Source organism: Uloborus diversus, unplaced genomic scaffold (genome assembly GCF_026930045.1).
Source record: "Uloborus diversus isolate 005 unplaced genomic scaffold, Udiv.v.3.1 scaffold_11, whole genome shotgun sequence".
NCBI lineage: Eukaryota > Metazoa > Arthropoda > Arachnida > Araneae > Uloboridae > Uloborus > Uloborus diversus.
Genome location: NW_026557765.1, coordinates 4,005,707 through 4,030,940, shown reverse-complemented (window position 1 = coordinate 4,030,940; position 25,234 = coordinate 4,005,707). Strand labels below are relative to the sequence as shown.

The window sequence follows — 25,234 nt, the reverse complement described above, 5'->3', positions numbered from 1 at the left end:
TTTAGTGATCAGAATCTATTTTTAGCTCATTTGAGCAGGTGATAAATAGACCGGCTCATGTTTTACTCAGATCGCACTAATGATAACGACATCAATAATTAAATTTTGTGGCTAAAAAGAACTAGAAACAAAATTTGATTCAGAATGCACAAAGAATCTGAAGCAGACATTCCTTTTCTTACATTTTAAAGCAAATCAGTTCCTAAATGGAAAAATAATGCAAGAAGTATATTTTAGGGAAGAAAAATTTTGGTTTTTTCTGTTTAATTAAATCATTATCATAATGTTCTTTGTATACTGTAAGCAGAATTTAAATGTTGTCTGTTTATGTTATTATTGTTTTTTTTTTTTTGCATTTTCAAAAACGACCTTTTTGAGCAACTGACCTTCATTAACTACCAATTATTTTAGGAATGGAGAGTGGTCCCTCTAGAGAAGTTTCACTACTATGTATTGTGCATGAATGTCTAACAATGCTATTATTATAGCTAAAAAATAGTTTTGGGGAAAAAATTTTCGTTCAACTCGTTTAATGGTTATAAACCAATGCTCCATTCCATTATAGAAATAAATGGCGCTGGCCAATTGTAGGTTTTCTGAACTTGGCATGTTGTGTAACTTTTGAACTGGTTGTGACAATGCGCTTCAACTGATTTATTGAATTTTTATGATTGAAAAAAAAATAATATGTTTATCTAATTTGGTATCTATGCTCATAAAATAGGTTCAAATGAAAAAAAAGAAAAAAACTTAATTTGAAATATGGCTTTTTGAATTCAAATTATGTTTTTCGCAATCACGAGTGTGTGTGTGTATGTAGGCATGTATGTTTGTGTCGAGGCATGATTGTGAGGGTATGTGTGTATAGGTATGTGTATGTATATGCGAGTGTTAGTGTCTGTATGCAGGGGCATGAGTGCGTATGTATGCAAGAGTGCTTATGTATGCGTGGGTATGTGTGTATAGGTATGTGTATGTATATGCGTGTGTTAGTGTCTGTATGCAGGGGCATGAGTGTGTATGTATGTAAGAGTGCTTATGTATGCGTGGGGGTGTTTGTGTCTGTGTGCAGGCATGAGTCTATGTGTATATGTGTATGCAGGTTAGGGTGGAGCTTATTTTTCAACTATGAAAATATTAACCTCTTACCCTCTCATTTTGTTCCTTTGTATGAAAAAAAAATTCAGGCCAAATATTAGCACATTTAAAGATTATTTAGAGGTAGCTCAACAACTGTGAAATTTTTAACATTGCGGGATCTTTTTTTTTTTCGAAAAGCAAAGATTGCTTACTTTTCCATTATTTTATAAATATACCTTGGACTTATTTTAACTTCACATACAACTTCACATTTGGTTATTTTGGTACTTAGTTTGTTTTCAGTATTTTATTTTTGCTTCAGTTTTGAAAGCAAAATGACTGCAAAGGCCACAAGATCTCAAAGTGACTTGTGTCTTCTTGGTGGGTCAGTTCCAGAATTAAAAGGTGGAAAATTGCCATCCTTGCGTATGTCTCTGGGACATTTTTTACATCATCATCTTGAATTGAAGAAAACCATAAGACAAGCTTCAACTCTGACCATCACAGAAATTGCCAAGTTTTGGCAAAAAGCTAGAATTCCTATGCGAGACAACCAAAATTGTCAAATGAAGCTTGAAAAGTTGTATAAAGAGTGGCAGCTTTTGAAGAAAAATAAAGCTCGATGTTTATCAACACAGCAAGTTAAGGAATCAACTTTTCTCTAAACTAGAAGATCTTTTTGATGTTGCTCATGCTGATGTTTTAACCAGTAAAGCAGTCTTACAAGAAGACAAAGACTTTTTAATAGCACAAAGGAAGAAAGGCAGGTGTGGATCAATGTTAGGAGTTGATAAAAAGCTTGATATAAAGGAGAAAAAAGCTCTTGAACGAGAAACAAAAGCAAATGCCCGAATACAGCAACAGAAAATTAAAGAATAAAAGATTCTATAGTGGAACTTGAATCATCTACTGATACTGAAACTGATAGCAACTTAAGCTCAACGGAAGGTAAGAAAATGGATATCACAGAACAAGCATCAGAAAGACAGAAAAGGAAGCAAGGGAGAAAAACTATAGTTACTCCCCAACTTGCTGCAGCTTTGGACTGAACAAAAGTGTCAGACCGAAAGGCTTTCTATGTCATAGCAGAAACTGCAAAAGGCTTAGGATTCAATATCGATGAATTTTCTCTAAATAAGGACTCAATTCGCCATCAAAGAAGGAAGGAAAGAGCTCAGAAATATGCAGAAATAAAGGCTAAGTTTCAACCTAACGTCCCTCTAGTTATCCTTTGGGACAGCAAATTAATTCCTGATTTAGTTGCAAAAGATAAAGTGGATCGCCTGCCTGTACTAGTAACTGGGAAAGGAATTCACCAGCTACTTGCAGTTCCCAAGCTTCCATCTGGGACAGGTGAGGCACAGGCTACAGCAGTATTTAAAGCTATTGAAAGCTGGGGAGTATCAAACAACATACGTGCTATGTGTTTTGACACAACCAGTTCAAACACTGGCAGTAACTTGGGTGCATGTGTTCTTTTAGAACAAAAGCTTGAAAAGGAACTTTTGTCCCTTAGCGTGCAGGCATCATGTGTTGGAACTGATTATAGGTTCAGTGTTTCAAGAGTGCATGGGAGCCACATCTTCTCCTGAAATTCCATTATTCAAACGTTTCAAGGAATTTTAGAGCTCCATTGACACCGACCAGTACAAAACTGGAATTTCAGTTGACGTAGTTGATGAACTGATAAAGGATATCAAAGAAGATACAATTGCTTCTGCAAAAAAATACATGGAATAGTCACATAACCAACTAAGAGGTGATTATAAAGAATTAGTTGAACTTGTGCTTATTTTCCTTGGAACTGCCCCTGTTAGAGGTGTTAAATTTATGTCGCCTGGAGCCATGCATCACGCCCGTTGGATGTCGAAATGTATTTATAGTCTCAAAATCTGGATGTTTAGATCGCAATTCAAGCTTACATCTAAAGAAGAGAAGGGATTAACAGCTATATGCATTTTCATTGCATGTGTTTACATGAAAGCATGGATATCAGCACCAGAAGCTGCAAGTGCTCCATATAACGACCTGTTACTAAATGAAGTCTTTGATTGAATATTCGGCTATTCATACAAATATCTCGAAAGCAGCTGCAAATAAGTTTTCCAACCATTTATGATATTTAACGGAGGAACTAGTGTCGTTGACTTTTTTTGATAGTCATGTCAGTGCATCTACCAAGATAAAAATGGTCAGTGCTATGAAAAAACCAACTAAAGAAAATTTTAAACAGGGAAAGATTGATCTTCAAACATTTGAGAACAAAAATTTGGATGATTTTGTAACAGCAAAGTCTATGTCACTGTTCCAGGCATTAAACCTGCTCGTAGATTATCTTTCTGTTGATCCAGCATCGTGGGAAACAAGAGATGACTACAAAGAAGCCAAAAAAATTATTCAAGCTTTAAATGTAGTGAATGATCATGCTGAACGTGGAGTGACTCTCATTTAGGATTCAGTGGACTGATCATGAAATGCAGTTGCAGTTTCTGCTGCAAGTCATCGAGGAATACCGCAGAATATACCCTGACAGCAGGAATGTGACTTTATCTGGGACTGTTTCAAAACAATAACTTGTTTCCAGAACAATGCCAGGTGCATTTTATAACCCAGAAACCATCTTCTTTCATGTCTCAATTGATTTACAAGTGCTATATAAATTAAATGTGTAACTATCACTTTTTGTCGAAATTTTCTCTGTGTAACAAACTTCAAGTTCATTGAGCTACCTCTAAATATCAAAATTTTTCATTCAAACTTCATATTTAGTGGTTTTTCATCAAAAGGAACAAATTAAGAGGGTAAGACCTACAAAAATTAAAACTTTATTTTTTCAGTGCAAATAAGCTCCACCCTAATGCAGGTGTGTGTATGTATGCGTGTATGTTGGATATGGACGCAACTTGGAGGGACGGTGGTACTGTAGAGGGAGGCGGGGTGGGTGGGGGGAATAAAATCAGCGTAACGTCAAGGACAATCAAATGAGAACAATAAGCAATCGTGATTGCTCAAAAAATAAATAAATTTGAAATATGGCTTTTTGAATTCAAATTATGTTTTTCGCAATGTTGAGTGTGTGTATGTATCTGTAGGCATGTGTGTTTGTGTCGAGGCATGAGTGTGTGTATGTGTGTGTGTGTCTAGTTACGTGTATGTATGCGTGTGTTTCTGTCTGTGTGCAGGCATGAGTGTGTGTGCAGGTGTGTGTATGTTGACGCAACCTGGAGACGGTTTTCGCTAGAGGAGCAACATCGGGAGGGGCGGCAGTACTGTAGAGGGAGGGGGGGGGGAAATAAAATCAGCGTAAGGTCAAGGACAGTCAAATGAGAACAATAAGCAATCGTGATTGCTCAATAAAGTCTATTTTTGCAAGCTTATTTTATTTAAATTTTTAAAAGTTGTATTCTTATCCAAGATATTTTCTTTTTGGACAGTTATGCTGATACGTGATCTGGAAGATTGAAGGCAGGGTTTTGTATCAGGCATACCCTGCCCTGTTATTACTTCCGTATTCCCAATGGTCAGACAGATTTCCCTCAGTGTCCAGTATGGGCACACTTGTGTATGCATGCACAATATGATCCATAATGAAGATAAAAGTGAGCAAGATAATGAAAGCAAAGTCCTCCTACTCAAGTCAACGTGAAACTGTCGTAACATCTAGCTTTGGAGGTGAGTTTTTTTAATTGCTTTTTTAATTCTCTCTTTGGTTGCGATAGCATTTTAGGCTGATTTATGTATTTAAACAGATTTTTATTGCTAATATTTTTTATATTACAACTGAATGTAAAAATTGCTACAGTAAACTTCCGATTATCTGCGAGTCAATCAAGATGTATTTTCGTAGCAAAAAGCAAATACCGATGTCTGTTTTTTGTCGAAAAATTGTAAAGTTAAATTTGGTTCTTTTTGTTTTATTTATTTATTTATTTTTTGTGCCTTCTTCATCGTACATACACTTGTTCTATATTGATGTTAAGTTATGATATGCAAAAATACAAAACATTTTTACTGTACTGTATCTGCTTTCACTGTTTGTAAGAAGCATTATGCATCAATATAGCTAACTTTTTGAGGAAGGGACAATCTTTACCTTATTTGTCCCTCATTTTAGCTTTTTTGCAGTTTATCCTAGATTTTTATTATCTGCGGCACTTGTGCCACCTATTGTACTACAGTTTTTGTACAAGCTTGCTGATTTTGTTTCCGCTGAAAATAATGCAAGTTAAAAACATTAAATTCCAACATTTCCCTACTGTTTGTAACAGGGTTGGCAAAAACCCGGGTTTTTTTAAAAAAGCCCATGGACCCAGGGTTTTTTGGGTTTTTTTTAATAAAACCCAAAAAAAACCCAACTAAAGCTGGGTTTTTTTTAAAAAAGAAATGTGGGTTTTTTTGTCTTTTTTTAGGGGAAAGGTGGGGTACTCGTAGTATATTGTAGCATAAGTATATGGACAAATCACAAAAATTGTCTTGATAAAAAATGCTGGAAAATTCAGCGTTTTCTGAAGAACAGTATAAAAGACGACAAAATTCAAGAATGGTGAAGTTTCAGATTTTTTTAGTTTCCATGATTACCAACAGTTAAGGCAAACTTACTTCTTGAGTGATAAAATCTATTGTTCGTTTGTTCGTTTTTAATTTCTACATTTTTTTTTTGTATTTTACTTTATTGTATTTCATTTTGTTATGCAAAACTACTGTAGAACCTCAAGTAGTTTAAATCCCTTTTTACTGAATTCCAGCTTAATCAAGACGTTTCTTTGAATTTTATGTTACATGTTTTTCTATTTCTGTGTACAGAGTAAGAAATATTAAACTTTTTCGTAAGATAATGAAAATACTGTACATCCTATTCTGTTTTCTGTCCAACCATTTGTAAAACCTGTTAATTTCTAAAAAATATACCTTGTTTATTCGAGTTTTGTGACGTGTTGGTTTGCAGAAAATAATTCACATGAGAGCCTTTAGCTAAAGTAGTATCCTTTGTACAATCTGCAAATATTGAGAAAATCTGACGTGACAGGACTTAATCAAGGTAATTTGAGTTCATTTTTGACCAGTTGAAGGAAAAAAGTTAAATATACTTATTTAAAATCTTTGAAGTATTTTTTAATGCCCTTAAGAGTTAAGAAATACTATTAAAGTTCAAAATTCATTTTTTATATTCATTGTCTGTGGTGAAGAAGAAATAAAAAATAAGTTTAAATTGTAAAAGTATTTAAATTAATTATTTTTTTTTAAAACTTCTCAGAAAATTTAAAAAAACCCAAAAGTGGGCTAAATAATGGGTTTTTTTAAATGGGTTTTTTCAAAAAAACCCATTGGGTCCAACCCAATTGGGTCCAATCCAGCCAACCCTGGTTTGTAAGGAAAGCAAAATGCGTTTCTTCAAATATCTCAGAAACTCGGATACTCAGCTTTACCTTCCAATGGCAGAATAGTGATCTAGTCGAAGCATGCATTTTTTTTTTTTGCCTGTGTCTGCTTTTTGCGCATTTTAAATTATTTTTGAAAATCCTTTATAAAAACAGGCTTAAATTTTGCCATGTTTTCGCCTAATATAGGTTGTTCATAAGTTTGCAACATTTAGCTTGCAATCGTTATGTTATTTCTCTTGTATATTGTGAATTTTTCTGAAAGTTTGGTAAGCTTTGATGGAAAACTTTGCTTGTTATAGGCCAAAAACCTTCAAATAAAATTTTTAGTTTTGAAAGAAATGCTTATTTCTTTGTCAATGTCAGTGATACTTTCCCGAAAGTATGTAAAATATTTGTTCATAGTAAGCTAAATAATTTCTGAAATTCACAGCATATTCTTTGCTATTTACAAGGAATGATGATCAAAAAACATTTTTGCTGTCCTCAATTTGTTTTTGATCCCCTTAATGCGTGAGTGATATAAATTTTACATGAAAATGACTGCTGAAGCATACTTTTTATGTGACATGTTACATTAGCATTTGGTCTTATATTCCTTAAGAAATCCTTAAAAATATGAGTTTTTAAAAGTGTCCCAATACTTTGGTTGATATAGTGTATGTACAATCCATCATCAATAATTATGTCAATGGGCTTTTTTAAAAAATTGCATAGCAATTTTTGTGATATTTTTTGTAATTTTTTGAAAGTTATTTCTGTTAGATTCTGTTTTTTTATGATTTCAAGCAATTAATCAGCTTTTTCTTAAACAGTTCTTCCTGGAAGTTTTAGATTTTTAATTAATGGTTTTATCAAACTACTATCATTTTTCACAACCTTTTGATGATTGGATTAATTTAGACTTGAATAATGACAGTGACTGAAATACAGAGCTGCCTACTTTTTAAAATCTAAATTACTAGCAGAGTTTTGAACGGGGGTGTAGGTGGGGGGGGGAGGTGTTAAGTAGCAGAATTTAAAACAATAAAACAGATGCGATGAATAATTGCGCTCGTATACTCTCGAAAGTACCCCCCACCCATTTTCAAAACGTTCAAAGTTTCCAGTGGTGTTATAATCGAGATTTTTAGAAAATAGTTTTCGGTATTAATTGAAGGGTGTAGAAAGGAAATAATAAGTATACATTTTCTATTAATATTAAACAAGAATTGTAAACTGATAAATAATAACTTGTCATAATTTTATAGCCCTTTTCTTAGCACTTAAAAGTTCATCATATACTGAATAAGGAATGAAAAGCAAACATTTAGTGTCATTGTTCTAGAATAGAAACTAAAACCAGAATCAGGACATCAATTTCATTACAAAAATAGCAGTTTCGAAAATGTTTCAGGAAATTTGCGATCATAAAAACATCTTATACAGTGTTTAGTAAATTGTGCATTGAAAGAACAATGTCACAATTTAAATTTTTTGTACCTCCTATTTCATGTTTTGTATTTTAAGGTGGTAGTCTGATCTATATCTGCTATACGATGAATCATGCAAGTAATATATTTCTTTTTGGTATAAGTTAGCTTAAATCATTTTTATTTTTAAAAGAGTCACATAAATGCACCAAAAAAAGAAAGAAAAAACACTTGTATCAAATGCTAGAAGTTGCAGGCAGAATTGAATTTCCTTGCAATTTTAGATAATCAAATTCGTGATTAGCAGGGTTGACTAGTTTTTGACAGCTGAAGGTTTTATCCGGTTTTAACCAGTTTTTACCTGCATGTCAAAACTTCCTATTCAATATAATTTTTGACATAATTATCAAAAACTTAAATTTCTGTCTAAAACTTTTCTAAAATTGAGAGCAAACTTACCTCAACAAGTGATTCTTAGTTTAATACATTTTGATATCATACACTAAAAGAAACTTTTTGACTGTTATAAATTTTCAAAATGATGCACAATAAAAAATCTCCAACATAATTTTTATTCAGAGCAAGCTGCTTTTCTGTAGAATAAAAGAGATAAATATAATCAGCTATCATTATAGAATAAAAAGTATTATAAGTTTCAATTATATATTGAAAATAGATTAATGATTGTTTATTCCTTTAATTTTCCTAAGCTGAAATTTCAGGGATTAGATTAGTTTGACACCTTACACACTTAAATAAAAGACAACTATAATTAACATTTACTTGTTAAATTTAGTCCCATTCTAAATCCCCCTCCCCCCTCAAAGCATGTAGTAACAAAATACCAGTTTTGATGCCTTTTGTACTCCCAGTTCATTTCTAAGTTTGGAATAGATCAATCCAAACTTGGAGAAGATCCTCTTGATGCTGAACGGCATGGACTTTATTGATTTTTTAGACCCTTTTCACCATGTACTTGCTGAGACACCTTGAACTGAGATGTAACTTTTAGAATATGATGCAGGTTCAGCTTCAAAAGCTATTAGAAACTTAAATGAATTTGTTTGCATTTCAAGAAAATATTAGCTCTTTTATAAACAGATAATATTTATATTGATTAACGGAAAAAAAATTTTATTACAAAAGAAAATAAGTAAATATGGTCAAAAATATTTAGATAATTTATAAATAACCATGGAGTGCTGATTAACTTAGATTTTACTTTTACTCATAAGCAAAAGACATTGCATAAATCCTGATATGAAAGGGGTTTTTAGGTTGATAAAATTACTTGTAACTAATTGTTTTAGTCATTAGAAATTCTAAACAGAACTACTTTGAAAAATGGATTAACAGTTTTGATATTCATAACCTTTTTTATGGCATAACAAATTCATTTAAAGGAATATTTTTAGATTTATTTTAAATAAATTATTAATTACATATTTGATTATCTCAGTTGGTATGATGTGTAAATTATAGTGAAATATTTTTTCAACATGAGAGAATCTTGTTTTTATAAAAAATGTTGGTAACGACTGTATATTTTGGAAAAATCTTATAATTTGAGTTTTCAACAGGTTTTTGACATTTTTTGACTAGTTTTTGGCATGACATGTAAAAAACTGGTTTTTGATGTCAAAAACCCCAACCCTGGTGACCAAGTTCTGAGGAATAATTCCATACATTTTTAAAAGTTAGTATTTATAAAATGTGCTTGCATTAGAAGCCATGTTATTACTTTAGTTTAGAAGTATGAATCTAGATTATAGTCATTCTAAATGTTCGGTAACCATGGTACGCTAATTCCATAGTGAGAGATTTGAAGATAACATACGAAAACTAAAAAAAAAACGCACAGTTTCTTTTATTTTCATGTTCTCTGCACTTAGAAAGAAGTTCCGTCCGGAACTTTCCCATACCAATATCGACTTTCTACTACCTGATCTATGTTCTCAAAATTAGCTGAAATGGCAAAATATTTCAAACATAACATTTTAACCTGATTTCCAGAAATAAAATATACCTCGTTCATCTGAAGAAATAGATGCGTAAAAAATAAATAAACGATAAAATAAATTAGTAGCAGCTTTTAAACAAAGCAGCTAATATATTTTTTTTCCACTAAAAAAATCTTAAGCCACTTTCAAAAAGAAAAAAAAGAGAATGAAAAATAATAAGCTCATTAAAATCAATACATTATGTTAACAAAAAAAAAAAAAAAAAAAAAACATTTGTTTTTCCCTTGTCGCCAAAAAATGTACTTTCAAAATAAATAAAAAAAAAACAACAAATGTCAACTTAGAAATAATTTTCATTCTCAAAAAAAAAAAAAAAAAAAAATCGTCTGCTCATACCTTTATGTAGAAACATAAAGGTCTCCGAATTTCTCCTCCAAACACTGAATACATAAGCTCAAACTTTAGCGTGAAAATAAAACAAATTATATCAGCAATAATTATTTCAAAGTAAAAACCATGGCTGCAGAGTGTCAATCTTATTTTGGGGTAAATGAGCCAGATTCGGGAGTTGAAGAGTTTTAATTCAAAGACTCGGAGTCGGAATCTGTCATTTTCCCGTTAAGTCCGCAACTTTGCTAATGTTTGCAGAGTCGGAGTCGAACTCATTTTGGATAAAGGAGTCGGATTCAAAGACTTTAAATTTCCAAGAGTCGGAGTCAGTCATTTCCCCTCTGTGTCTAAATTTTTGCCAAAGCTACGGAGTCGGAGTTGGAGTCCCACTAATTTTGTGATACAGTAGTTGGAGTTGAGGGTTCGTTATCGAGCTATTTCCAGCAAAATTTGTTTGAAGTAAATCAATGTATATCGACTTTTAGTTTCGCAATAGGCGCTAATGTTAAGGGATTTGAACTGTTAAAAATTAAACAGAAAAGAATGTTCAAATCAAAAAGATATTTTCTATACTTCTCTTCTTCAAAATCTTTTTTCAACAAAGTTTGTTTGAAGCAAATTCACCTCTTAAGTTTGGGATTTAAATTTGTCTTGAATTTCCCCGTAGGCGCTAATGTCAAGTTCTTTTTGAACTGTTCAAAATTGAATGAAAAATTGTTCAAATCAGATAGTCAAATATGAGAATGAGGTGTTCTTGCCGAGAACTTTTGAACAAAAAAAAATTAATTGTTCGAATCGGACTATGCACTCAAAAATTGTTGGAGATGGGGGGGGGGGGGGGGGGGGGGGGGGGGGGGCAGACAGACCGACAGACATTTTTCTCCGTCTCAATTCCCTACTTTCCAATTTTTAATATTTCAATATTTATGTAATGATTTTATTTCTTTTTGACTTTTTTTTTTTGTTTTATTTATTATATTTGCGATATTTCTAAGATGCATTAAGCCTTTTTTCAAGCATTTTTCTTCTTTCTCTGACTTTAGGAAAGTAGGCTAAAAATGGATTCATACTTAGGCTGGTTTTCAAAAGATGAAAATACTTTTGGTAGAATTTTACTGCTCTTTAACTTGATTGTTTTTATTATTTTTTTATATAAATGTTATATATTTTATTTTACTTTTGTGTAACATGGTATTTCCAAGAATTGTGGCTTGGTATTTGGCACTCATTCCAAATTTGGATAATATTTGTCAGTTTGACTATTTCTTTTAACATTTCTCAATAATCACTGCCATATTCCACTTAATTGCCCCCTTAGAAATATGATCAAAATCCTCTTGGAACTATTTCACTTGTTCCCATAACTTTGACATTATCAGGAAAACTTTATCTTCCCTGAATATTTTTTCACAAATAATCATTAATACTAGCTGCGTACCCGGCATTGTACGGGCTACTTAAAAAATATTTTTGGCAAAAATCTCTTTAACAATAATCATAGCTATCAATGATACAAGTTAGGAGTATTTTTAATTAGCACAAAAGATGAAAATATATGCATTATCAACTATAATCTGTGCTCACTTCAAACTGAATTAAATCTGATAGACTATATATGAAATATTTATGTACAATTACAATCAGCTTTTTACATAAAATGACTTATACTTTTTGGTTGATTACGTGAAACTAAAGCACCAAGACTTAATAAATACCAACAAGCATTAATTTAATACCAAGTCATCAGATTCCAATTAAGCTTTAGTTAAAATCCTTAAAAACAATCTTTTTTGTTCAACTCTGTTTCACTTAGAGAAATCCAAACAATCTTAACTTAACATGTTCTTTTAACGATACAAACTGTATTTCAAAAATAGAAACAGGAAGGAAAAAGAGAGTTATTACAATTCAAAAACTCACCCATGTTACGGGAAAAAGTCCAACAAAATAAACATAATTAGTCGCACATCCTAAATGCACCAAAATATGAGGCTGGTGAATGATAAACTTACACTACAATCAATAAACATAACTAAAGAAACAACTTTCATATGCTGAAAAGAGTTAAGAACGTTGAATGTAAAGAATTAAAAAAGGACAGACGATAAAATAAAGGCTATGTCCGAATAGAGCAACCAATTTTAAACTAATTTAAAATTAAATTCTAGATGGAAACGTTGTTTTAAGATTTGGACAGCAGCCAAAAAATCTCTTTCAAAACAATTATTAGAATTTTATTTGCTCACCCATATGCAAAATGGCAACAGGAAAGAAATAAAAATTCCTGAATAACGCTATGTTAATTAACGTTTTAATTATTATCTCCGCTAATTAAAGTTGTACAATTACAAGATTGGTCCTATTGTTTTCGTTTTGGAAAATTTCGACTTGATCGGTATCTTGTTCGACTGTCTCGACTCGCAGCGGTTCTCAAGAAGATCAATCTTCAGATGAACAGACAGACAGACAGACGGACGTGAACAGATTTTAATATTATAGTGGATTATAAATTTGTACGATTTTTTAGTCGGTGTAAAAATTATTTTTTTCAGAAACAACCAATAACCTTCTAAGGCTCAAATAGGGTTGGCCAATTAATGTGCTTAGTAGTTTTATCTTTTCTGATGTAAAATTTTAGTTATTAAATTCTCAATCGCGAAGAATTTGTTAGATTTTTATTTTGGTTTTATTCAGCAAAATTGTAATCCATTGAAATCCTTTTCCAGAATGCTATAAAAGTGCTACCAAAGTTACTCATGGTGTGTTTTTGACATTCAATATTATTTAATGCTACTTTTTTCAGCCTTGAATACCTGTTCACACTAATATCTATAAGGACATGTCCTGATTTTTGTTGCTAATGATGTTCTGGGCCAAAAAAAGAGCATCTCAAAATCTGAGCAATAAAGTTTTATATTGTAAGAAATAGTACAAAATGTTTTGATTTTCTACATTTACCCTGAACCTGAATACATACTTATTTTTTACATTCTTTATTTTATTATTTTATTTAAATTCCTTGTTTTATTCCATTAGAACCTTTTTGAGAATCTTTGGTTATGTTTCAAAATAGTTTTTCAAATTTTAATATAAAAAACAATGAAAAAAAAATCTTAATGAAAGCACTGTTTGCTTTTATTGTTTTAAGTTTTTTTCCATCATTCAGATGTCTCATATCTGAAAAAGTTACTTTGATTTGCGGAGTTAGATACATTTTAAATTTGAGTTCATTCCACATTGCACTTTACTAGCTTTTATATGCAGTAATTTACATTTGAAATGAAAAGAAAAAAAAAAATCCATGAAATACTAATTACAATATGTTATCAAAAATACTTTTCTTTGTGAAACATGAAGCTTGCTTTACAATAAATTATTTTTAAAGTGCAAAAACATTAGCTATCCCCTAAAAAAGATGTTTTATATGATCATTAAAAGAAAATAAACCAACATTTGAAGATTTTTTTATGCAGAAGGTCTAGCTTCTTTTAGTTTCGGAAAATTTCACTGTCTTCATAAATTTTACTTGAGTCCACTATCACCATTCTGTTCTAACAGGGGGAAGGGAGGAGCGTAGAAGAACTTCAAGGGGGGCGTTAGTGCATAAAGGAAAATAAAAAATAAAGCAGACTAAATTTACTTAATTTTGTGGTCACATGTGAATATTAAATAAGTGTTAGCCCTCTCATAAATGCTATGAAAGTGACTACTGCACCCACAAACCTCACCTGGATTCTAGATTACCTCGGTTATTTATTTCGTTGCTTCATACTTTGCAACTACAATATGTTCAAAATCAAGGTATGTGCTTGTAACGTTGGTGGATGAAACTATCTAGAATTTTACTGAAGCTTCAGTCTTCCTAATGAGCTTCAGTTTCTTATGGTATTACTTGTATTAACCACATATGGTGGTGGGGGGGGGGGGGGGGGAGGGGGGATGGTGATATTATTTCAGTTTTCAACGAAGGACAACGAGCTTGAAAGGTTGAGAACCCCTGATGTAGGTCACGCAGACTCAATTTTTGTTTAAAAAAAAAGAGAACTTCAAATTAAAAAATCTTCAGGAGGAAAACTTATGGATTTCGAGATTCCGAAATTGGGGTCTCATACTGTATCAGCCATCATATTAAAGTAACTGCTCTGATCTTAAAAATATAACTCTCTTGCGTTCAGAATATTTGAAAGACTTTTTCATAATAAAGATTTATTTTTTTCTGTTACTTTTTGAGCCGTTCTGAATTATTTGTTAAAGAAGTATTAATAATGATTTTTCTTTCTTACAGCATGCAGTTTGGCAATGGACGATGGAGGTCGTTGTCTGCTTGACGTGATTAAGTAAGTTTTATCAAACAAATCTTTTTCAATATTTGATTGCATTTAAATGAGAACATTTGTACTTAATTTAGTGACAAGTTATCCTGAGTATCTAAAACTCACAAATGTGTGAAGTGGCTTCCAAAATTTTAAACTTTTTTAATGTGCATTATTTAGAGATCATGTTCAGTGAACCCTCTCCATCTGACCACCTCTTCTCAAACAATTAAAATTTTTAAAATACCTGGAAAAACACTGGGTGTAATTGATCATCTAGATGAGGGGTCTTCAACCTCTCCATACATCAACCATAAAGATCGTGTGCCATACAACAGTCACATTATTAACACAGGCAGAAATTTGAAAATTGAAAGATTATACAGCACTTTGAGCAATTATAAAGGGGAAATTTAAGATTAACAGATTTTAAATTATCTATTGTTTTGTGATAAAAAAAAATTAAGTTCCTTAGAATAGGAGTTAATATACTTCTGTACATTTTTTTTTTTCAATTTTGAAACAGAATAATGGTATACATACAGGGCCCAATACAGGCTGATTTTGCTACCGTTTTTCGGTACCTTCACAAAAATCTTGTTTTGAAATCGGTACTTTCACAAAAATCAAGTAATAAAATCAGTAGCTTCACCAAAACATTGAAAATTTCACAAAAATTCACATTTTAAAATATAAAATTTGTTTCTCTGTTTAAAACAAAATTTACTCATAAAATAAAATTCTAAGCAGGTTTATATGAACAATCGCTTAAATAGCAACCTTTTTATAGTATTTTAAATAATTTTTAGCTGTTTCTTGCCAAAGTGTATTTATGCAATATTATTGCAATCTTTTAACATCTGTTTTTGGGAACAATTTTTCTTATAATTTCCTATATTGTGCAGTACATAGCCCATTAAGCTAGAATTACGATGGTATTTTTCGTACTTCTTAGGGTTTTAGTTCCCTCCTCCCCAAAAAACGAAACCTGTTTAAATAATACTAAATGACATTTACATTTTTGGAACTAAAATTTCACTTATTCTACTTCTTTTTTACAAAACTTAGGATGCCTCTAGAAATTCACAAAAACAATGCTGATTAAAAGAAAAACTTTCACAAAAATAGAATGATACAATACTTTCACAAAATAGGTAGCGAGAAAAAAATCCTGGATTGGCCCCTGACATAATAATGCTTCGAAACTCATCAACAATAAAAATTATTTCTTAAAAATGAAAAACTCTCACATTGCTGGAGGGATGAGAAACTTGACATTGTTTTTGCTTTGGTAAACTTTCAATATTCGGACAATCTGTGTAGTTGCGATTCTTAATGTAGCCTCCAAATGTTGGTCAGTTAAACGTGTTCTTGTTTTTGATTTCGTATTCTTCATTTGACTGAACAACTGTTCACAGATGAGGCAATGAGAAGCAAAGGGATGTAAGTGGACATTTTCACGTTTTGAGTAAAACACATTTAAAGATAACATACTAGGTAGGCTTTCATTGAATTTTTTTTCTGAATCGTGCTGTAGAGCAGCACCTACCAGGGCTACTAGTACCATCTCTTACCCCAAGACAGAGGAGAAGTCCACCTACTATTTATACTGGTTATCTCCAAATTTTTAATTTGGCCTCTTACATCCCTTTGCTTCTCACTGCCTCATATGTAAGTACTACCGAAGATAGAACACATGAACAACATATGTTTATGTACTCTTGGATACTTGTCTTCAGATACATACTTCAAATAAAAGGCTATTAATGAAGGTGTTTCAAAAAATTTAAGCCCAGAGTCACAGTGCATATCTACAAATTCTAATTGAAGTTCTGGTGGAACATGTAAGGAATCAAAATAGTTTTGATTCCTTACAAGTTAAGGTGCAATATCAGTTTGTTTTTCAGAAGAAGTAATGAACAGTACTGATTATATGACGATACTGATATGATTTTATTCAGTAAGTTACCGCCCTATAGCCAGAGCTAAGGCAGAAAACATGAAATACGGTGCCAGCTCAGTCATTCCATCATGATGACTGATGGATGGAATGACTGAGCTCGCGGTGTATTTCATATATGATTTTATTCATTTTCTTTTGTCAATTTCGAGATTTTTTCAAAAAATAAAATACTTTAAGTATTTTACTGTTACTGTTGAAATATGACCTGCAAGGATATCAGTTAACTTTTCAAAATAATTTCCGAGGTGAAAATATATGCAAAGCATCTTGGTTTGGCAAAGTTTTTTGGAAAACCATAAGACGTTTTATGTAACCTTTGCATTGACTTGTCTACCATTATTGTATGAATAAAAATCAAAAGTATTAAACTTAAATTGTTTCCTTAAAAGTTCTAATATCTTTACTAAGATTATATTATTTCCAACTTTTCAGTGATCCACTTCTTCTTCAGTCCTTTCTAGAGAGTGGTAGTGACGAGAACTCAAAGGTAATGCGTTTCATTTTTTGCTTCTTTTTAGTATAAAAATCTTCTGGAGCAATAAAGATATACTATTTTTGCTATCTCAGTAAGAATATACAAATTGAAAGAATAATTGTGATTTTTGTTTTGTTCTGAACTTAAAAAATGTTTTTTAAGTATTGAAGTTTCAGATTTTGTGTTTCTGGAGTGAACTTTAGCATGTGGAGTGGAATTTATGAGATCAAGAAATGAATAGCAAGAGCTATTGTTTCATACTTCGTTTCCGGCATAGCCATGTTTGCATCCTTCTGAGATTAAGGCAAAATTTATAACAATTTGATATTTAATTATGTCTCAATTCATGATATGCAATTAATGTAGTAAGTTATACAAAATGGTCTTAGTCTGCAATGCTAATGAAATAGTAATTGAAAGCATTTGTACACTTTAAGCAAATTCCCACATTCAACCATTTCAGACGCAAGGGCGGATGGATATAAGAAAGGGGCAAGGGAGCGATCGCCCTCCCTTGTGGAACTCTGCCCTGGCAAGGTTTCAGAGTTGAAATCCTAACAAGAGAATTGTGGGCCAGCTTTGATGATATTCGAGAAAAAAAATGGGGTTTTTTAATCTCCCTTGAAAATTTTTTGAAATTCAAGTTTCAAAAAGGTAGTTTTAGGCAGTCGTTGGTGATGTTCGGAGAAGGGAGATGTTCAGAGGCTTTCTTCTCTACTTATTCTAACTTGGTGCTACAAAAAGGGGGTTTTAGGAAATTTTTCCAAAATTGAAGCTCTGAAAACATTTTAGACTACCTTGAGCAACTTAAAAGGAAGTTAATAGTCTCTAGAACCTCATCCTGGGCTATATCTCTGTATTTATCTCTATGAGAAAAAATTGCTGTTTGAGTCTTACCCCCCCCCCCATACATGTGTAAATAAGCTACGTAATAAGTAATAATAAAAATCAATCTCCCCTTGAAAAATTCTAGATTTGTCTTTGTTCATGCATGAAATTTACGTAAGAAATTAATACCTTTGTGCTGAAAAGTGAAAGAAAACTACATTAAATCGCACAAATTTGCAGCAGTAAAAGAGGTTTAGACAGAAGGTAGTGGCTCTCCATTGAAAATGAGGCTTTAATTTGGCTTTGATACATGAGTCACTTTTTGTTAAAATTGCATAAGTTAACACTTTTAGTAAGTTGACTTATGTCCTTTCAACAAAAACTGATCCATGTGGCAGCACCACTTCCACAATTTAGGGTGAATTCCGTTGTAAAGGACGTTACATTCACATACAATATCAATTATAAAAAGATTATGAGCTGCATAATAATGCTTCCAAATAGGAGCAAGTTATTTTTTTAAATAAAAACAAGACTGAAGTTTGGACCAGGTTTCAAAATTTATTTTTGTATTTAAGCTGAAAAAAATCAATAATATTTAACTGTAACGGACGTTACATAAAGTGGAACATCATTTGTCCTATGACATAAGATTAAAAAGTCTGTGAATCTATTATATAAATTTGTTCAAATTTTTTTAAAATGAACATCACAAAACATGTATCTAATTTATCAGAAGCTTGGTATTAAAATTCAGTTATTCTCTTTTGTAATAAAAAATTTAAAAATCTCTGTAACAGATGTTACGGGCTGTATGACACGGACATGTAATGTATGTACTGAATGATAAATTAATAGTTGACCTTAACTGCTTATAGACCATATAATGAAGTCACAAAGTCACAGCCAATCATTTCATACAATAATTGTAAAAAGTTAAACCTATTACTTAATTATAATATTAAAAAAAAAAAAAACCTTCGACCAACACTTTTGCGCATAATGATATTTTAATGATATTTACTTCACTAAAAAGAATGTTTACATTACATAAATATAAAAACATATTTGCATTATATTCACTTTAAATGAAAATAACCCTTGAGCTGAAACTAGCCTCACTGGAGCACTGATTTTACTGAAAACTTTTATCTTGTACCAGTCTGCATCTGTTTTTTCCTGCTCATTTGAAGTTCTTTTCAGACCAGTGTAGAAATGTTCCCGGACTGTACCCTCAATTATTTCTTAGACTTGACCAAGATATACCTCCCCATTAAAAACATCTGTTATTAATGTAATTCCTAATATCAATGCTTCCGATGTTTGGCAGACGGTGGCGGATTCAGCCAGATAATTTGGGAGAGGAGGGGGGGGGGGGAGCATTCTCAACTTAGCTCAATTCTCACTGGTGTCCATCCTCCCAAGAGAGCCCAAACCAAAATAGATAATTAATATCCTTCCCCAAAAAAAAAATCAATGGCACAATCTGCACCATTGATCTACCCCTCATGCTTGAGTTACATCCAATCAGAAGTCAATTGAGTTGAATGAGCCTCTAAATTGATATTATGAAAAAATGTAGGACATGTTGGAACATTTTAAAAATAAAGATTAATTTTTCTCCTCATATTTTCAAGGGAAAGGAAATGATTCTGCCCTGACTAGGAGTTAAATTTATTTAAAGTGAAACACATGTGATAAGATTAGCTATTATTATTTTTTTTTTTTTTTAGTTTTCGTCATTTTTTTAAATATATTTTTTTCCTCTCCAAAAATAATTACAAAGCTCATAAGCTTTGGGAGGAGGGGGACATGGACCCCCTCCTCCTCTAAATCTGTCCCTGTTGGTCGGTAGTTTTGAGTTTCTCCATCCTTGAAGGGTCTGAGCAATCTCCTAACCTTCAAACTTGAGTCAATGTGATTAGATTCATGGATAGTACTAAGTTTCACTACTCTTCAAGTCCTGTCACCAGAGGTTTTAAGCATTGACAACCAAATCTAAAATTGGGTCAGAATTTTAATATGAAAAAATTTCCCGGGAGAGAGAATTTTGAATGTGTCCTTTTCCTACCTCAAAGATGGTCCCTACAATTGCGTTTTTAGAGCTTCAATTTTGAAAATGTGATCAGGGAGAGCTCTCACACCTCCCTTCCATGGCATCATGTTTAAAATTGTCTAAAATCTTGTTTTTCTTGTTTCAATTTCAAGAAGTGCTTGAAGAAGAGATCAGGAATCAGTCTCCTTGACACTAGCAAAGACGGCCGATCATGATTTAAGACTTCAGTTTAAAAAAAAATTCCGGATAAGAGCCTCCGGAATTCCCTTCCCCCACTTAATATAATCAAAGATCATCGCAAGCTGTGCTTACAGAATTAAAATTTTGCAAAATTTAGCTAAGGCTTCGAGTCCTATGAAAGTTTATAAAAGAAAATTAAACCGCTTAATCAAATGACGAGTACCTCACTATTCATCTTCAAACTGTATTAACAATTTAAATGTTTGTAGTGATATTTCTCTCTGCTTATTTCTTCATGTTTGATATGAAAACTGGTAAAAAAAGATGCCATCTTGCTATTGCATATTTTCTTACAAGGAAAAAAGTACCATTGAGGATCTAAATGACTTTTAGAAATAGTTCTTGAGTCCACAAACGAATCAATCGGTGAACAATTTAAGTAGAACCATAATACATGAAAAAATTCTTTTGTCATTTCTCCATATGTTCATTAGCCATTCGCTCCCCGAATGTCTATACCTCCCCCCCCCCTTTTTCAGGACTCTGTCCAACCCTGGCTACATGTTGCCAACCATGGACTTTATGAATTGTTTGATGTATTGAATACATTTTTATAATTGGGGGGGGGGGGGCATTTAAAAATGTGTAACGGATGTTACATTCAAGTTGAAACGTCCGTTACAAACTTATGTAACGTCCGTTACATGCCTGTTTCTGCATGGTTTTCATTATAATCAATATAAATTTTGGGAATTATAGTTTCTTTACCCTTAAAATAAAGAAAGTAATTAAGAGCAAAACTTTTAAAAAAATGTTTCACAATGTGAGAAGAATTTATTTACCTTTTGTAACGGACGTTACATATGATACATGATGTTATAATTATGCCCCTAATTATGCTATTTATGTTCGAAACAAGCCGAAACATGGTTTTATTTTACTTTTATAGTTTTTATTTCAATATTAAATTTACTCCACTTAAATTAAGCATAATTTGCAGTAGTAATAAGGTAAAAAAATGATCATTTTATTTGCTGAAAAACACAAAAACTAGACATTTTACCATCTCTTCCTCCACTAAATAAACCTAATATGAGATAAAAGCAACACTAGATTCTTATTCTAGGGGTTATAAGCTTTCCAATGATATATAACTCTTAGGAATTTGTTTAAATCGATTTTCTGACCTCTTGGTTTCATGTTAGCTGGAATTCACCTTAGGCATAATTCTGAAAGGTAGTGGAAAGTGTTCACGTATTCTGACCCCATGATAATTTGTAACAAACAACCACAAAATGTCCCGAAACGATATACTTATTATACCAGGAACGCTAATGACTGACCACAGGACTTGCATCTGACAGTTATCAAGAGCAAGTAAAGTTACTTTAGGTTTTTTTTTATGCTGCTAAACCTTGTTTTCTGTATTTGAGATGTTTATTGAGTTAATGCAGTCTATTGAAATTTTTGTCTTTATTTTGAAATGGATTTTAATCAAATCATTAGCATATTTTGTTTCTATTAAAGATTTTCCTTGTGAATTAAGTTTTCTATTGCCTTGCATTTATTTCTCAGGAATTTTGCTTCTTTTTTAACAATATTTCTTTGATTTAAATTATTTTTGGCCTTTTTTGTTGTAAAGGAATAAAAAAATTTTTAAGCGCATAATTTCTTTTTCTTTCTAAGCAAAAAGTTATTTCAGCAGTAAAAGAGTGTAGAAGTAAAAGTTAGTGGATGTAATTAAATTTCAGTTTACTAAACAATAAAATTGCTTTTGAATTACAGGACCCTCAAGATGGGACTTCATCAGAGTCGGCTGTTGAAAGTCCGCAGGTGCCAAGGAGTTCTCATTCTACCTTTTCAAATCATCAGGCATCTATTGAACACATAGTTGAGCAGTCGGAAATGGGATACAGTTACACTGTAGAAGGCCAGGCTGTGCTGGCCCAAAGTGGGATATGTTCGACAAATGCTGGCTTAGGGAGCATGTCACTCCTGGTAACTTCATCTGGTCAACAAACATACCAGCATGCTTCATCCAGTGGAGCTACTATTCATCATATTCCATCATCTGCTGCGCATACCACTTTACATCCACATTCCCCAGCATCTGCCCGACCTGCAACTCCCTTGTCACATAACATTAAATCTCCTGGCCAAGGTCCATCTTCTGTACATAGTATGCCTCCTCCATCCCCACTGCAACAAACAAGATCACCTTTGCCATCTCATACTCCTTCACCAGCACCTGCATGGTCTCCAATTCCTCCTGTGCTATCTCCTGCCACGAGTCGAACTCAATCTTCAATGCCTTCAGTTGCTTTCCAGCAGTCTCACAATCAAATGCTCCAGACAAGTAGTGTTACACAATTTGTTACTGCTCTGGCAAATCAGCAATCTATAACGCAAAAATTAAATCTTCAACAACAGCAGCAGCAGTTGTTTTTGCAACAACAACAGCAGATATTGTCACCAGTTTCACAACCGGCAGCCCCACGACTTACAGCTGTAACATCTCCCATTGTTTCTTCTGCAGCAGTTACTGTTCCTCCTCCAATGGTACAGTTGATAACTGCACCACAGTCTAATGTATCTTTGCCTACAAGGACGTCGCACAGTGCTGTTCGCCCGATTCAACCAAAGATACCACCTCAGATACTGCCGAAGCCAGCCACTTGTACTGCTTCGAATCAGTTTGTTTCACCAGCTCCAACACCAAAGCAGCCCCCTCCACCTCCTGTAACTGCGAATCAGAGGACTGTAGGTGTTGGAATTCAACCCAGTGCAACAGGGCAATTAGTCATTGGCCAAGGACAGCCAGGTGTTTTCTCTGGACCTCAAGGTACAATTGTACTTAACCAAATAATTCCAGGTGTTGGACAAAATCCTATTCTAATACAAGGGATGGGCAATCTTGCCAACATCCCAGGCCTACAACTGACATTGAGGCCACCTAGTAGTGCTTCTCCTGGTCAGTCTGTAAATTCTTCAAATTCACAAAACAATGCAACGTTAATTGCTGCACTACAAGGTCCCAGTCAACATGCCCAAACTCTTTTCGCACCTGCTAAATCTCCTATCCATGGGCAGCAAACTGTAGTTATTCCTAATAATCTTGCACATCCTGTTTTAGCATCTCAAAATATAAATTTAACTTCTTCAGGAATTCCAAATAGTGGGATCATGTCATCTTCCTCTCAAGGGCAAGGATTTTTGACTCGATCAAATATCATTCTGTCGCCTAGAGTTGTTGGAGGTAATCAGGGTCTCCAACTGCAACAGATACAAACTCCACAAGGTCCTATTTTTGCTTTCGCTCCCAGCCAGACCATAGCAGTACCACACTTACAAACTGCATTGCAGAATGCTACTTTAGGCAATGCTCAGTTAGCGCCTGTGACACTTCCTATGCATGGAATAATGACTAATCAAGGAGTCTTATCTGGGTTATCCCTCCAATCTCATGCACCACAGTCTGCCTTACAACAGCAACAACAGTCTTTGTTCGGTACAGCAGTTCCTTTTACTAGCCATGTAGAGCCGCCATCACATCAAGTGATTCAAGTGCCACAGCCTCTGGCTCCTCCACAAGTCCCTGCTAATCATCCAAATCAGTTGCAGAACCAGCAACAGTTACAGGTTGAACATTCTCCAAAACCAGCTTCTCCACCAAAGCCTTCCAAAATTACTTCTGTGAATTTAGAAGAACTGTTGAAAGAACATGGCATTGTGCCTGAAAATTCTCCTATCCCTTCTCCAGATTCAAATTCTCCTCTAATGGAGGATCCAGTTCCTTCACATATGCAGCCTTCAAACACTGTAGTCCCTACTCCTCAGTTGGTCACAGCATTGCAATCACAGCAAGTAGTCCTGGAACAAGTAAGAAAAATCTTATTTATTTCTATTCTAGTTATTATGTTATTGAATTAATTAGTCTGGTGAATAATTTAGACAAGGAACTCTTAAAGTTTTTAAAAATAAGTTTGAAAATGCTGCTTTTAGTCTAAAAACAAAAAATCCTATTTCTTATTTTAATCATTTTATATTGTGACCAGAGTTTGATTGCACATAAATAAGTAGTTTCAAATCTTCAACATTGTTCTCAAATTAGTGAGTATGCCTAGTGAATGTGATTTTATGTTTTGTGAATTGTTTAAGTGTTCACTTAAATATGGATCTAAATTTAACTAAACTTGATATTCTTTACAAGTAACTTTTTTTAGCATTTCAAATTATTAAACACGTACATAATAGATACGTATTTTCGTTTTAATTGTTATAGTTTATTGAAGACTTCTGAACACCTATTTGTACATATTTTACAGAAATGGCATCTTCTGTTGTTAAAACTGTTCTTGGCTTTTTGTAACATAGCAATGTGTACTTGAAAAATGATATAAAGAAAAATATGACCGAAACATAGTTCTTTCATAGGTGTTTGAATCAGTAAAACTTCAAAGTCATGTAGAAGCTCAAATTTTTTGTCACTGAAAAGTTGATGTTATTTTCTTTCGTCATTAGTTTTTTCAAGCTACCTTGCTGCTAGGCAGTTTAGGGACACATTATGTTACCTATGCATACATTTTTGTCATCTCAGAAAACTTTTCTTCAAGATATTATTGTTACATGGTATTGCATGTTTTTGAAGTGTCAAAAATGCTTTGCAATGTCAAAACATAAATTTAAATTTTACTGAATGTTTCAAAGTTTGGAACTCATTAGTAACTACATTTAATGGGGAGCAATATGCAGCATTTGCAACTATAGTTATCAAACGCAAACTTCAAATTCACTCAAACTTTTGGTTCCCTTTGGAAAATTCATGATATTTCCTAGTTTTGCTTGATAACATTTTAGGTACTCTTTGTTTGAGGCTTAGGCCATTGGTCATAGTTCTTGGTGCTGTTGAATCTCCCTTTCTCTAATTTCATTTCAATTTCAGAGTTCTACTGTATTTTTCACAAATTTTCAGCACATACATGTAAAACTCTTCTTTTTATACTTGTTTATATTTTACGTCAAAGGAGGAAAAGTTAAAATTTCATATTAATTTCTTGTTTTCTGTCATAGTTTGATTTTAAAGATAACACTTCGTGTTAAAAAATTAACAGGGGTGAAATGCCTCTGCCTAAAAAGTGAATAATTATCTTTGTTAATCTAAATTATAATGAAGAAATTTTGAAAAATGGTATAAAGGT

At 32.8% G+C, this 25,234-nt stretch overlaps 1 protein-coding gene across 1 annotated transcript in view; it reads left to right on the top strand.

Annotated features, from left to right (window-relative positions):
* Positions 1-14,520: 14,520 nt before the first annotated feature.
* Positions 14,521-25,234, top strand: part of LOC129232161 (mucin-2-like) — a 32,516-nt gene continuing 21,802 nt past the window's right edge. The window contains 3 exon segments of the mRNA XM_054866402.1: positions 14,521-14,558; positions 16,930-16,984; positions 21,822-23,915. Of these exon segments, the coding sequence (XP_054722377.1) occupies positions 14,521-14,558; positions 16,930-16,984; positions 21,822-23,915 (2,187 nt within the window).